Source organism: Tachysurus vachellii, chromosome 9 (assembly GCF_030014155.1).
Source record: "Tachysurus vachellii isolate PV-2020 chromosome 9, HZAU_Pvac_v1, whole genome shotgun sequence".
Classification (NCBI taxonomy): domain Eukaryota; kingdom Metazoa; phylum Chordata; class Actinopteri; order Siluriformes; family Bagridae; genus Tachysurus; species Tachysurus vachellii.
The window spans coordinates 6,896,009-6,909,750 of record NC_083468.1 but is presented as its reverse complement, the minus strand read 5'-3'; the positions used below and the strand labels follow the sequence as shown (position 1 = coordinate 6,909,750).

The following is a 13,742-nucleotide window of genomic DNA, read 5'->3' as shown; positions in this document are numbered from 1 at the left end:
AACATCATATATTTTTTATATTTGGATAAAAAATCTTTAATATCTCGCCTAAAGCTTCATTGACGATTTATGGATCTCTATTACAAAGAAGAACCAACATTCTCACGATGCTACAGCGTCCCAAGTGCCGCGAATTCCCTTACCTCGCACTTCTCTGCAGTAGGTGAGCGGACACACTCGCTGTGATTGGCCCGTTCCTCCGCCGTGTTTTCCACATCCTCTGCTCCCGTATCTGCTGATGCCACCCACTGCTGGTTGCCATAGTTACCTTCAGTCTGGCCCTGGGATTGACTGAGCTGGAGGCGGATCTGCCGATTCTCTTCCTCCACCTGTCGAACACGTGATGCGAGCACCTCCCGCTCGAGGAAGCGCGCCTCCGTGGACTCCAGAAGACATGGAGCAAGGAGTAAGGAGCGGCCATCTGCCATCACAAGGCCAGATTTTAGATGTCAGAATTTTTTTTAAATTATTAAGAGATCAGAGCCTTATTAATGTTTGTTTCGGTTATTGCTGGTGGTTATTCCAATGTTTATTAAAAAAAAAGCTATGAAAATTTATTCAGGAGCAGGCAATTAAATAATGTGAAGATAGACCGTGAAAATATCAAAGTAGGAGAGCTGGAGTTCTGGAGGTTCTTCATGATAGACAGACCACACACTGTAAGCTCTTGAGTAGAAGTCACTGAACAGGTGGATAAAGTAGGAGCTTCAGAAATAGTTCTACTGAGAATCTTAACTGGTAAAAACTATGGGCTGGGACAGACCTTGATGCTGGGACAGACATCTTGATGCAACTTTAAGTAATGGTAATGGGAATTTGTAGGAAGTTCACTAGGTGTTGGTGGATCTATATATAATTTTAATATTTTTTTATTTCTTGTCTATAAAATGCCTGCTGATGTCCAGTAACTCAAAGGAATTGGAACTCTATGGATTAACTTCCACTTTAAAAAGTATGAAGTTTAAATACATTAACACTGCTCAAACTAAATACTCCAAATCTAAATAGTTTATTTTAACATTCGTTTATTTATTCATTGATCTTTAGTAACCACTTCATCCTGGTGAGGTCTGCAGTGGATGTCCCAAATAACACTAGGTGCAACGAGGAAGAATTTACCCATGCTGGGATGCCACTACACTGCATGGCACCATTCGCACACATTGTCCATCCTAGGGGCAAATTAGAGTAGCTAATCCAAACATCATCTTGTTTTTAGATGATCAGAAGAAACAAGACAACCAGGAGAAAATCCACACAAACACAAGGACAACGTGCAAAACTCCAAACAGACAGTCACCTAATCTCAGGATTAAAAGCCGAACCCTGGAGCTGTGAGGCTCATGATACCCACTGGGCCACTGGGCCAGCTCCTGATATGATATCATACTGTATCATACATATTTCCCTGTATAACACTTTCATTTAGAGATTCATGAGTATTGCGATTATAAATTCTAACATGTTTCCGCAGTATTGTTGGTTTATCTGATGTAACAGTCAGTGAATATTTTGCAACAGTTCTGTAAAATCAGTACGTTTCTGACACGGGATTATCGTTATTACGACAAGCGGCATTTTTGTCTTATTTATGTCATTGCATTTTTTTTTTAAAACTAAGAAAAAAAGAGATGCTGTTGATGAAATGAGTATGTATACGGCATCTGCCTCAACATAACGGATAACAGGAGAATTTGTTTCATGGATGTTATTTATGTTTAATGTAACCTTAAACTGGGGGGGCACGGTGGCTTAGTGGTTAGCACGTTCGCCTCACACCTCCAGGGTTGGGGGTTCGATTCCCGCCTCTGCCTTGTGTGTGTGGAGTTTGCATCTTCTCCCCGTGCCTCGGGGGTTTCCTCCGGGTACTCCGGTTTCCTCCCCCGGTCCAAAGACATGCATGGTAGGTTGATTGGCATCTCTGGAAAATTGTCCGTAGTGTGTGATTGTGTGAGTGAATGAGTGTGTGTGTGTGCCCTGCGATGGGTTGGCACTCCGTCCAGGGTGTATCCTGCCTTGATGCCCGATGACGCCTGAGATAGGCACAGGCTTCCCGTGACCCGAGGTAGTTCGGATAAGCGGTAGAAAATGAGTGAGAGTGAGTGAGTGAGTAACCTTAAACTGATAAAAAGTCCAAATTAAAATCATATTCTGACATTAATTCTAATCTAACAACAGCATGTTAGGCCGTTTTAATCCTCACATCTTTAATTCTATTTTTATATCTGGTAGGAAAGTCTCTATCTTTCTTTCTCTCTTACACACACACACACAGCACACACACAAAACACACACACTCAGCTGCTGTGAAGCATCGTTACTCTTATTACCAAAAAATGTAAGAAATTGGAGAGGCACTCACATCCAGGTCCGAAAAACCATACCACACACACACACACACACACACACATACACACACATGCAGATGGAGTACAGACAGCCTGAGGTTCAGAGGGGAATATTCATCACCATTTTGATTCTAATAAAAACAACATAAACAAGCTCTGGCTTTTCATCAGCAGTGTAATGCATCACCAGAGCTAAGGCTCATCTGGATTGCCGGCCCATTAAGCAGCCGAATCCGAACTGCACCTTATGTTAATGACTTTAAAGAATTTAGCACTTATTTTCAGATTAACAAAAAAACACTAAACGAGTGCTCGGTTTCTCTCTATAATGCGAAGACAAGGCAGGCTCCCCTCCCATCACTCAGGCATAATAATCTTCATTTATCCACTTTCGAAAACAATTATGTCGCTGACAACTTCTGCATTGATTGTACGTTTGTTTGATGGACCTCAACTTTCCTTTTCGGACTGCCTCCATTAATACCTAGTTTCTGCAGGGATGAAATTCCCTTTAGATATTTGCTACTTCTCAGTTTTTCCACTGATGCAGATAATATATTTTTTTTTAAAACAAACTAGAAACACAGGTCTAACAACAAACCCTGATTTTGTCACTGGACTCCAGTTCATTTCTTCCTTTTATTAAACCATTAAAGGGTAAGTGGACATGTTTTGCCAATACTTTATAACAGTGTACTTCTTATAAATTCCTAATCCTTATTCCCAGCCCAAATGAAGCCCATATAGCAGACAAATGCTTTTAATGCCCTTAAACTAATTATTATTATAATTCATCTGATCACATCCAGCTCTTGAATACCAGTCTGATTCAAACATGCTGTAAAAACTGTGTTAAGACTCATCTATGATCTGATACAATCCTGGCTTCTACATATTATGTGACTGTTCACATAATTGTTTTTTAATTGTTGAAAATGCAAGCTGATATATGTGTGTGTATATATATATATATATATATATTCTCTCATTCATTTTGTACCGCTTATCCGAACTACCTCGGGTCACGGGGAGCCTGTGCTCAGGCGTCATCTCAGGCGTCATCAGGCATCAAGGCAGGATACACCCTGGACGGAGTGCCAACCCATCGCAGGGCACACACACACTCTCATTCACTCACGCACTCACACACTATGGACAATTTTCCAGAGATGCCAATCAACCTACCATGCATGTCTTTGGACCGGGGGAGGAAACCGGAGTACCCGGAGGAAACCCCCGAGGCACGGGGAGAAGATGCAAACTCCACACACACAAGGCGGAGGCGGGAATCGAACCCCCAACCCCGGAGGTGTGAGGCGAACGTGCTAACCACTAAGCCACCGTGCCCCCCATATATATATACATACATACATACATATATATATATATATACATATATATATATAAATAAAGTTAAATAAATGGTTTATGAGCCTTAATTGTGAAACTGATGGACTGTGATATTCTGTAGGTGTAAGAACCATTGATTAAGTTGTTTCCTGAACTGTTTTTGCATGGTTGAAATCCACTTATTATATAATTGTAACAATTATGGACAAAAAAAAATCCCCCCAAAAAAACAACCTAATAAAATAAAATATACTGCTGTATTTCATTTCTTTATTAACCTTTTGATTAATATAAATTATCAAAATAAAATAACATTTAAATAAAAAAATACATTTTTATTTTACCTTTAAATTCTATTTTGATACTGTTTTGAAACTTGACTCTATCTCGAATTTTTTATACAAACTTGTGAAAAGGATTTCACTACATATTAAACTGTGTATGTGACACATACAAATTAAATACGATTTCAATTTGAATGCTCTATAGAGTGTGTGTGTGCCCTGCGATGGGTTGGCACTCCGTCCAGGGTGTATCCTGCCTTCATGCCCGATGACGCCTGAGATAGGCACAGGCTCCCCGTGACCAGAGAAGTTCGGATAAGCGGTAGAAAATGAATGAATGAATGAATGAATGAATGAATGAATGAATGAATGCTCTATGCTCTCAGATCAGCTGTCCTCACTCTTTCTATTAAAGATCCAGATTTCAACACCACAGCCTCTTAAGCAGCACGGCTCTCTGTCCAACATAAACAGAGCTAAATGAAACCCTGCCCCTGATGACTAAATACTAAATACAGCAGGTTAGTAATTTCTGCATCAGGATCAGCCTCGACGAGAACCACTCAGAAAACTAATTTTCATTTGCTTTTCTTTTATCTCCTATCTAATTGTATTGTATTTGAAAGGCAAACACACAAGGTGCTATATAAATAAAAATCAGTCTTATTATTCATTCCATGTCACTTACAACACCAAACACCCACATACAAATAGAAAGAGGTTTAGAGGAGGACATTCATGACGGTTCTAATCCACTGCTTTTCACCAGCAGCTGTATCGGTATTCTTTTATGCATTTAAACAGCACCTTGGTGAATTTACCACTTAAATAAAGAAAAAAAAACTATAATCATTATAATCTAAATATATTAATATGTGATAATAATAATAATAATAATAATAATAATAATAATAATAATAATGATGAGAAGAAGAAGAACAAGAAGAAGAAGAAGAAGAATCATAATAATAACAGCATTTTTATTGTTACTATTATACAATTCTATGTATAATAAGAACAATAATAATGCATATAATAAGCATTATTGTAATGCAAATTAATTATCATCATTATTATTCAAAATAAAATGTATATATAAATTTCATCAGTTTATATATATAAAATTAATTGTTTAATAATAATAATAATAATAATAATAATAATAATTGTTATTATTATTATTATTATTATTATTATTATTATTATTATTATTATTAAATAGTAAACACTCACTCTCCAGGTTGCCTGCCAGCAAGTAAAGCCACGTGAGCAAGATGACAAAGCTCAGAGATGCCAGCAGCAGCTTTAGCCTCCCTCGGCATGGGCAGTGCATCATGGGATGGCGGCAGGTGGAGGAACAGGAGGAGGATGGGCTTCAGGTGGGACTCGGCCTCACGCTGCTTCCCTGCAGCATCCTCTCATCTGGAGACAGGAAAGACACACACTGCTTACTGTAAAACTGTGGAGCACTTAAATGACTCAAAGATGATTTTATAATGGAAGGAAAATTCCGGTCAGAGGGGCCAAAAGTCTGAGTCCAGAAGCGGGAAATGCTATTTTATATTTCATCAGTTACTAATAATAAAGTGTGGAATTATATTTCTGAAACTAGGCTAGAAAATGTTCTAATAAATTCGATAACAAATAAAATAAATAAACAAGTTAATAATAATAATAATAATAATAATAATAATAATAATAAGAAGAAGAAGAAGAAGAGCAAGTCCAGGACCATTTTGCTATAACAGTGTGATAGTCATTAGAGATCGCAATAATTAACACTATACGTTACGACTAAATATTTTAGCAGTTGAATAAAATATGTGGGATATCAAATGGAGAGTCTGTTTAACACAATAAATAAAGACTGAAATAATTTTAATAACAAGTGTCTATTTGTTTTTGATGAATGATGAACAATTCTCCATTAAGTAGCGAACCTATAGATTTTGCTTTAAACTCCGTTTCAAAGTGGCTGCCGAGGACTTCGGTACAAAAAAAAAGCCACCGTTCTCAATCTCAGGAGTTTTGCTTGAGCTCACCTGTTCCCTATTAATGTGTTTAGTTCTCACCTTTTTAAGCCCTTCTACTTCAGCGCAGTTTCATGACCTATTATATACGCACAGATATTTTTGATTTGTGTGCTAAGCCTTCGTATTTCTGCTGTACAGTCATGTTCCTATTTTTGTGACCGTTTTCCATATTTTTGCTTCACCTGTTTTTGTGTCCCTCTGCCTGGAATCATTTACCTTCTTATACTGGAACTGTTGTGATATTTGCACCTTGTTTTTGTATGAAACTCTTGCCCCATGCTTGCATCCTGCATTTATAGACTGTTTTGTGACAAATACTACCAGGTATGAAATTTATTCATACAATTATTTAAAAAAAAAAAAAAAAAAAAAAGAAAAGAAAAAAAACTCTCGGTTAAGATGTATATTCTGGGAAAAAAATATTTTTTATGAAATGTACTAAAACTGGCATCAACATATGCAAATCTTATACATACACAATTTTTTTGTGATTAAAATATTAATTTTATCCTCAAAATAAATCTAAAACACTCTATTCTATACTATAAATAAATTTCATTTAATTTTTTTTTTTTTCTCAAAAATGCAGTTCTTTACACCAAACTAACTTTCTTTTTTCCAATCCCCGAAACACTCCACATTAGCAGCTGTTCATAAGTACCGACTACGTGCCTCTTTTCAGCCAACTCTTGCCAGCCTGCTGTCTCTTCTGTGTGCCCAGCTAATTGCTAATTGGCCCAGGCTTCATCGTTACACTCTTCTGTCTCCTAACAATGTGGACATCATTACAGACAAGTGAGTACTAACCAGAATACAAATGAAAAGTTTGCTTTTCTAATGCATACGACCTTCGCTTTTTTTAGCCTAATGAAGTGAGAATTTGAAACGAGCTCAAACTTATTAAAGTATCTTTGTATGATTTAATCCTTAATGAGAGTACACAGACTGGACAAAGTTCTCAGTTCTCTTCTTTTTAAAAACATTGTGTTTAATTGTGAAATCTGAGTTAGTGTTGATTTTGACAGATGTTGATTGTGCTGCTGTAATCATAATCATTGTCTTCTGATCCCATGTCTCTTATTCACAATTTTCCCATAATGAACCTCCTGCGAGGGCAATGGTGTCTGAATGGTTAGTATGTTTGCTTCACACCTGCCTCTGCCCTGTGTGTGGTTTTTTTTTATTGATCCCTGTGCTTCAGGGGTTTTCTCTGGGTACTCCAGTTTCCTCCCCTAGTCTAAAGACATTTGTTGCAAGCTAAATTATCTGTAGTGTGTATGCATGATTGTGCCCTGTGATGGATTGGCACCCTGTCTAGGGTGTCCACCATCTTTTTCCCCCCAAGTCCTCTGAGATAGAATCCAGGTTCCCTAGTATTCTGTGCAGGATACTAGCGTTGCTTGACTGGTTCCACCATTTCTCAGGGTAAGTGGTAGGTCTACAGCCAGACTATTTTCTGGTGGAATGAACTTCCCCTGGATGTCCAAATATCTGAGTCACTGCCTCTTCAGACGAAGGTTGAAGTCCTGAAACACTTAAACTAGCATTTTTTTTCCCTGTTTATGTCTATATTTGAAAAAAAAATATCTGTATAGAGTTTTAGGTTGGTGGAATCCTAAGTCTGTAACCTATTGAAACAGTGTTAATGTATTCATTGATAGATGTTTCACTTTTGCCAAATGTGGTAACTGTAAATATAAGCAGAATGGTCCAAATAGATAGATAGATAAACTGGAACTATAATCCAGTGTGAATCGATACCATGTTTTCAAACTGTACACAAATACGACTACACAGTTATTTGTAATCGCCTGTAACACCAACACCAGACCCATATCAGCCTATAAGATTGATTATCAGACTGTCAGTCTAGTTTAAAAAAGAGATTAACTTTTAATATGAAATAATTAACAATAAGTCTTGTTCTCCCTTCCACCAAACCACCAAGCTTTGCAAAATCTCCAGTTTACTGATTATTTCAACTTTTTTTTTTTTTTTTTGAGGGTGCTAAAACAGCAGCCTAGACAGCCAAAACAAACCAAAAAGAAGGCCAATCAGAACTCAAGATTCTATGTCATGTTTGCTTATGAGCTTTATTTATTATCGAGCCTGTTTTGTCTGTAGCACTCGGTCAGTTGTTATAATGCGTTCACCTAAAAACATGCCATTATCATTTGCTGTGAGACAGTAAATAACTAGGCTATACTTGTGTTTTGCTGTAAAATATGCATCATAGATTTTGATATCTTGACAATATTGGCAACAATATTGGTTGCTGCCAATAGCAAATTAGGTCTTGTAGGGATTTTATTATTTAACTCTGTTTACATTTTCCTGGTAAAGAAAGAAAATTTATCCCATAAAAAATGCTCACTAGCATGGTTATGAACTTAGGCTAGCATGAGCGATTTTTATATTGTTAGCCATGTTTAAATGAAGTACATTCATTAGTTAGTCTAGATGCTGTGGAAAACAGAGGGTTTTATTCCACATCTGTTTTATTGTCTATGCTGCATCAGAGTTCCTTATTATCAAGAACAATAGTTGGTGATTGCATTGGCATAATTAATTGTTAAATACATCCAGATCACTGTGGTCTGTTCATTAGCATGGCAGTGTACACTAGGATTACATGAACTATCCGATATTCCTGGGATGGTATGTTGTTATTGGTGCATCTTTTACGGAAAAAAAAAGTAAATATGAGAGCATTAGCATTGTATCAAGCTGATATCTGATACCAGTATCAGTTTTTGAGGAATCCTCTCCACATGTATACTTCAATGATTGCTCAATAGCCCATGTCACTCAGAAGAGCATGGGCTTCCCCTTTCCTTGTTCCTTATATTGTCTTAAGGAGCTAAACCCAAATGTTTCGATGAGTGTTGTTGCATCATGAAATATAAGGTCATCGAGGACAACAACCTCCTAACCAATCAATACGATTATATGACTGTAGATAGAACGTTGTTCATAATAACACTATCCAATGTTTATAAAAATTTATAATCACACCCTCCAGTGTCACCCAAATGAGGATGAGGTTCCCCAATGAGTCTGGTTCCTCTCAAGGTTTCTTCCTCTTCGATCTAAGGGAGCTTTTCCTTCCCACCGTTGCCTCAGTCACCTCAGGCTTACACTTTGCAGAGCCAATCAGGTTCTAGTAAACATCAGGTGTGGTCTATGGTGTTTGAGAGCATTTCCTATTGGCATATAACCTCTGGATTTCTTGATTAGCGTAAGAGTAAATCTATATGCACCTACTTTGTATCAGCATCAAACTCGAATGGCTCGGATCAGTGAAACATAACACCGCTATTTAGTGAAGGAACCAGCAGTCTAAAGTCCAATTAAAGATGTAGATCCATCATGCCATGTGGCTCCACAAACTCCAGTCCTGTCTACATCTCTCTTAATTACATAGATCGAAGTGGAAGACTCTCCATCACTTCAGCACAGACAGATTAACAAAGGAGGGACATGGAGACAGAGCAGTGGAGAGACAGATGCATCCCCTGATTTTATCACCTTAATTAATCATGCTTCACTTTAATTAGACACTTGCCTGCAGGCAACAATATTGGTTGCTGCCAATAGCAGAAAACAACAAGTTTATTAAAAGCAGGACACCACTCAGAGAGGAGAGAGATACAGCATACCTCGGATTATTAGGTTTTCGGTCCGCCGGGATCTGATGGACGCTGTTTCAGGTGCTGACTGAGCAGCGGGTTTTATGTTCGTTAATACACGCTTGAGAAGACAGTTCTGTGCTTGTGACCCGAACGAGCGCAAATCCCAAGACTGTCACTGCTGAGCTTTTGAGTCAGACCCTTAACCCTAAAATCCTCAGTTCCATGCTTGGATTGCATTAACGGTAAAAAAAAAAAAAAAAAAAAAAAAAAAAAAAAAAAAAAAAAAAAGAACATCCTATCATGAGCAGAGTGTTCCTCACTGAGCTTTACTCAGAGGTTATTTATTTATTATTTTTTTCTCTAATACAGTTCTTCCTGTTAATTCAGTTGCCTTTTTTTCCTCTCTGGTGTGTTTATACCGGGTTGGTACATTAAACTACTTACTTCTGTTTAGGACTAGACTGGTACAAAAACAAAAAAGAAAAGGATTTCCCTTAAAATCAGCTCCAGGGTTGGGGGTTTGATTCCCTTTGCCCTGTGTGTGAAATTTACATATTCTCCCTGTGCTTCAGTTTAAAAAGATTTGATTCCACTCACTCACTCATTTTCTACCGCTTATCCGAACTATCTCGGGTCACGTCATCGGGCATCAAGGCAGGATACACCCTGGACGGAGTGCCAACCCATCGCAGGGCACACACACTCTCATTCACTCACGCAATCACACGCTACGGACAATTTTCCAGAGATGCCAATCAACCTACCCTGCATGTCTTTGGACCGGGGGAGGAAACCGGAGTACCCAGAGGAAACCCTCGAAGGCACGGGGAGAACATGCAAACTCCACACACACAAGGCGGAGGCGGGAATCGAACCCAAAACCCTGGAGGTGTGAGGCGAACGTGCTAACCACTAAGCCTCCGTGCCCCCAGATTTGATTCCAGTTAAATATAAAAAAAAAGAAAAACAGGATAAAAACAATGTTTTTAATTCCATTTGATATTTGTAGTCTTACAACATGGATTTGTACAGTGTTGTGTTTTATTACGTTGTGTATTTCTGTGTTACTTTCTCAGGCACTCTTCATGCATTCATTTTATAGGCTACAGAGGTGTGCGTGTATGTCGTCGTCTTCCTTACCACAGCATCCAGTGCTATTCCTGCCTTTTTAATCTGAGTGCTCATTCACACTGTTTTGCCTTCTCAAGGCCTTTCTTTCTTTCCAGTTACATATCCATCCACGCAAACATTCTCACAGAGCATTCACTTTCACAAACTTCAGGGACAGGCACGAGAAGAGTGTTCAAGAAAGCAAAGTAAATAAGGAGCTTGAGCTTATACTGCTCTGGTGACCCTGAAAAGGGAACAAAATAAAAATCAGCATACCAGCATAACAAAGTAGAAGCACATCTCTATTATAAAGCACACCTTCAAGGATAAATCTACCAAATTCAGTAATGAAGTATAATTCTGAGCAATTAAGCATGAGGCATTATCTTAAAAATAAGAAGGAATTAAAAACATTGCTGGTAATCACACAGCAAAAATGAAGTGTCGCACCGAAAGAAAAAGGTTAATGGGAGGATGATTGGGAGCACCCAGATGTTCATACACCACTGATTCGCCAAACGATCCCTGATAAAATGCTTCCGCAAAAGCTCGGTGAGGTCCAGGAGCAAACACAAAGCATCAAATCTCTTCAAGTCCAACGATGCGTCAACATTATTGGTACCGTTCTCATTTATATAGATTCCAATACCACCTGATACCAGGTGAAATTGCACCAACATGACGAACAGACGACGCAAAATGATGGCAATCCGGATGTATTTCATGATTAATAACGATCGTGTTAAAGGGAATGCAGACTGCAAGCTGTGCTCTGGAAAAATACGACGAGGTGGAACTTCAGGATCTTCCTACAACTTTACAGAACCTAATAATATAACATCATATGACATCTGTAACAGTATCTTTACTAGAGATTTGAGTAGTCAGAGCAGTATCAGTCGGTGTTGTCATTAATAACGTGTGAACGGCAGGTTTTTTTACGATTGTTGTGGCCAAAAATGCTTCATGCTTAAAATTTTTTCCAATTTCTGGGAAAAACTACTTGATTTGGTGAAACTGCTTGCACATGAGTCTTCCATGACTCTTATCAGTGAAGACTCATATGCAATTGCTTTCTATCATAGCTGTACTCGTTATTCAGTGCACAGGAATACTAGGTTGTGGCTGAACGTGTGTTGTGATAATGTCATACACGTCTTGACCCAAATCCCAAATATCGCAGTATTTGATTGAATTTGAGCTCATTTAATGACTTAAACTGAGTCTAGACCTGAAAACATTTTATATGTGAGAGCACAGTTCAATTCAACGAGCACCGAGCACTGAAGTGAGAGATTCCTTTTCTTTTCGCTTGCTACACTGCTGACTGAATGCAAATCACGGCGCCTTAAGCTCGGTTTTAATGACCACCGTCTCTGCTCTGTGAGCTTACAGCTTGCAGCATATGGCAGACACTTTCATGTAAATATATAACAGAACTAAATAAAATGATCCATGACAGAGTTAAATATTAATGCTTCACCTACATCTTTCTCAATAACTGCCTTCTGGTAAAAATCAGGTCGGAGGTCATGATGCCAATTGGGAAAATCCCCTTGGGTCTATGAACACACTGTAATACAACACCCCGTTACAGACATACTACCAGGAAGCCACTGCTCTTATGATTCATAAGTCAAGAATGGTAATATGATTCCTTTTTTTTATTTTTTTATAATGATCATGTTTCAACTCGCAAGCCAATCTCTTCCCCTCAAGCATGCCTCCTCGCCATCAGCAGCTGGAGATCACTACAAAAAGGTCAGAGTTTGTGATAGCAAATGGGAAAGTCTACAGTGTGCAGCCGGAGGGGATTTATTCACTGACAGCCCACAAACACATCAATGCCACCTCATGCCAAGCCGTGCACGTCGTTCCTTTAAAGACATGCACATGGCCAGGAAAAGCACAATTCGGGCAGATCTCAGCTTAAGCATACGCTATACTCGTTTAATACCTCAATCCGCTGAGCTAAAAAGTTCTCTCTATGTCCCTTCTCTGTAAGATACAGATAATACTAGGCTTTAAAACAACACATCTGTTTAATTTGGCGTTTAATTAGAACTACATCTGGTTCAGTATTTACAGCTGAAAATTTGTCATTTTTCATATATATTTTTTCCATTTTATTTTCTTAGGTAATCCATATTCTATTGTAATTTCTTCACCCTTATATTTTCTCTATGTCTTTTATTTTATCCTTTTGCATAATGCTGAATTGTTCCTACAGCACTTTGAGCTACCACTTAAGAAAATTGCTCAATATTATGTTGTTGTTGTCTGTCCATTTTCTGTACCGTTTATTCTACAGAGGTTTGTGGTGAGACTGAAGGTTATTCCAGAGGACTTGGGGAACAAGGTGGGGACTCATCACAAGGCACAATCTACATCACACACACACACACATTCACACACTACAGACAATTTAAAGATGCCAGTCAGACTACAACTTTGTCTTTGAACTGGGGGAGGAACCTGGAGAACATGGAGGAAACCACCAACCACAGGAAGAACATCAAATCAAACCTCCAGTCTCGGTGGTGTTAGGCAAACATGCTATGCAGGCACCTTTTGTATATTTTTTTCAGTTAGTAAGGTCACATTTCTATGGCTAGGTTTCTTCAGCTTAAAGAGACCTTTAGGGTGAATCTGAATATTATGCTCTGTGTGTGACTCAAAATAATAGCTTTTAGACCCTGTGATTCATTCTGTCACACACACATCTAAGAAATACCCCACCAGCAGAGGGCACAACTGTCTAAATACACACACACACACACACACACACACACACACACACACACAAACACACACATTAAAATCTGCTGTCTCACACTCAACCATTTTAAAGTAAACCCTCCCTAACAGATGGTGGCATCTCTGTCATTTTGTAGACTCTTGTCTTGGATTTCACGCTGGATTTTGTGCCTGTTAATCTCTTTGAACTTGGATCCTCATCTCATGTCCTCCTTTAACTCTGGGAAA

The 13,742-nt window shown here is 38.4% G+C and overlaps 1 protein-coding gene across 4 annotated transcripts in view; it reads right to left on the bottom strand.

Moving 5' to 3' along the window:
- Positions 1–13,742, bottom strand: part of large2 (LARGE xylosyl- and glucuronyltransferase 2) — an 82,429-nt gene that overhangs the window by 19,545 nt on the left and 49,142 nt on the right. For 3 of the 4 annotated variants that reach the window (XM_060877503.1, XM_060877501.1, XM_060877500.1), the window contains 2 exons: positions 5,216–5,404; positions 144–421 (listed from right to left, as the gene is read on the bottom strand). In XM_060877503.1, coding sequence (XP_060733486.1) covers positions 144–421; positions 5,216–5,318 — 381 coding nt within the window. In that variant the 5' untranslated portion in view covers positions 5,319–5,404. Of the gene's footprint in view, positions 1–143; positions 422–5,215; positions 5,427–13,742 lie in introns of all 4 variants that reach the window. The other variant, XM_060877504.1, reaches the window with a different exon arrangement.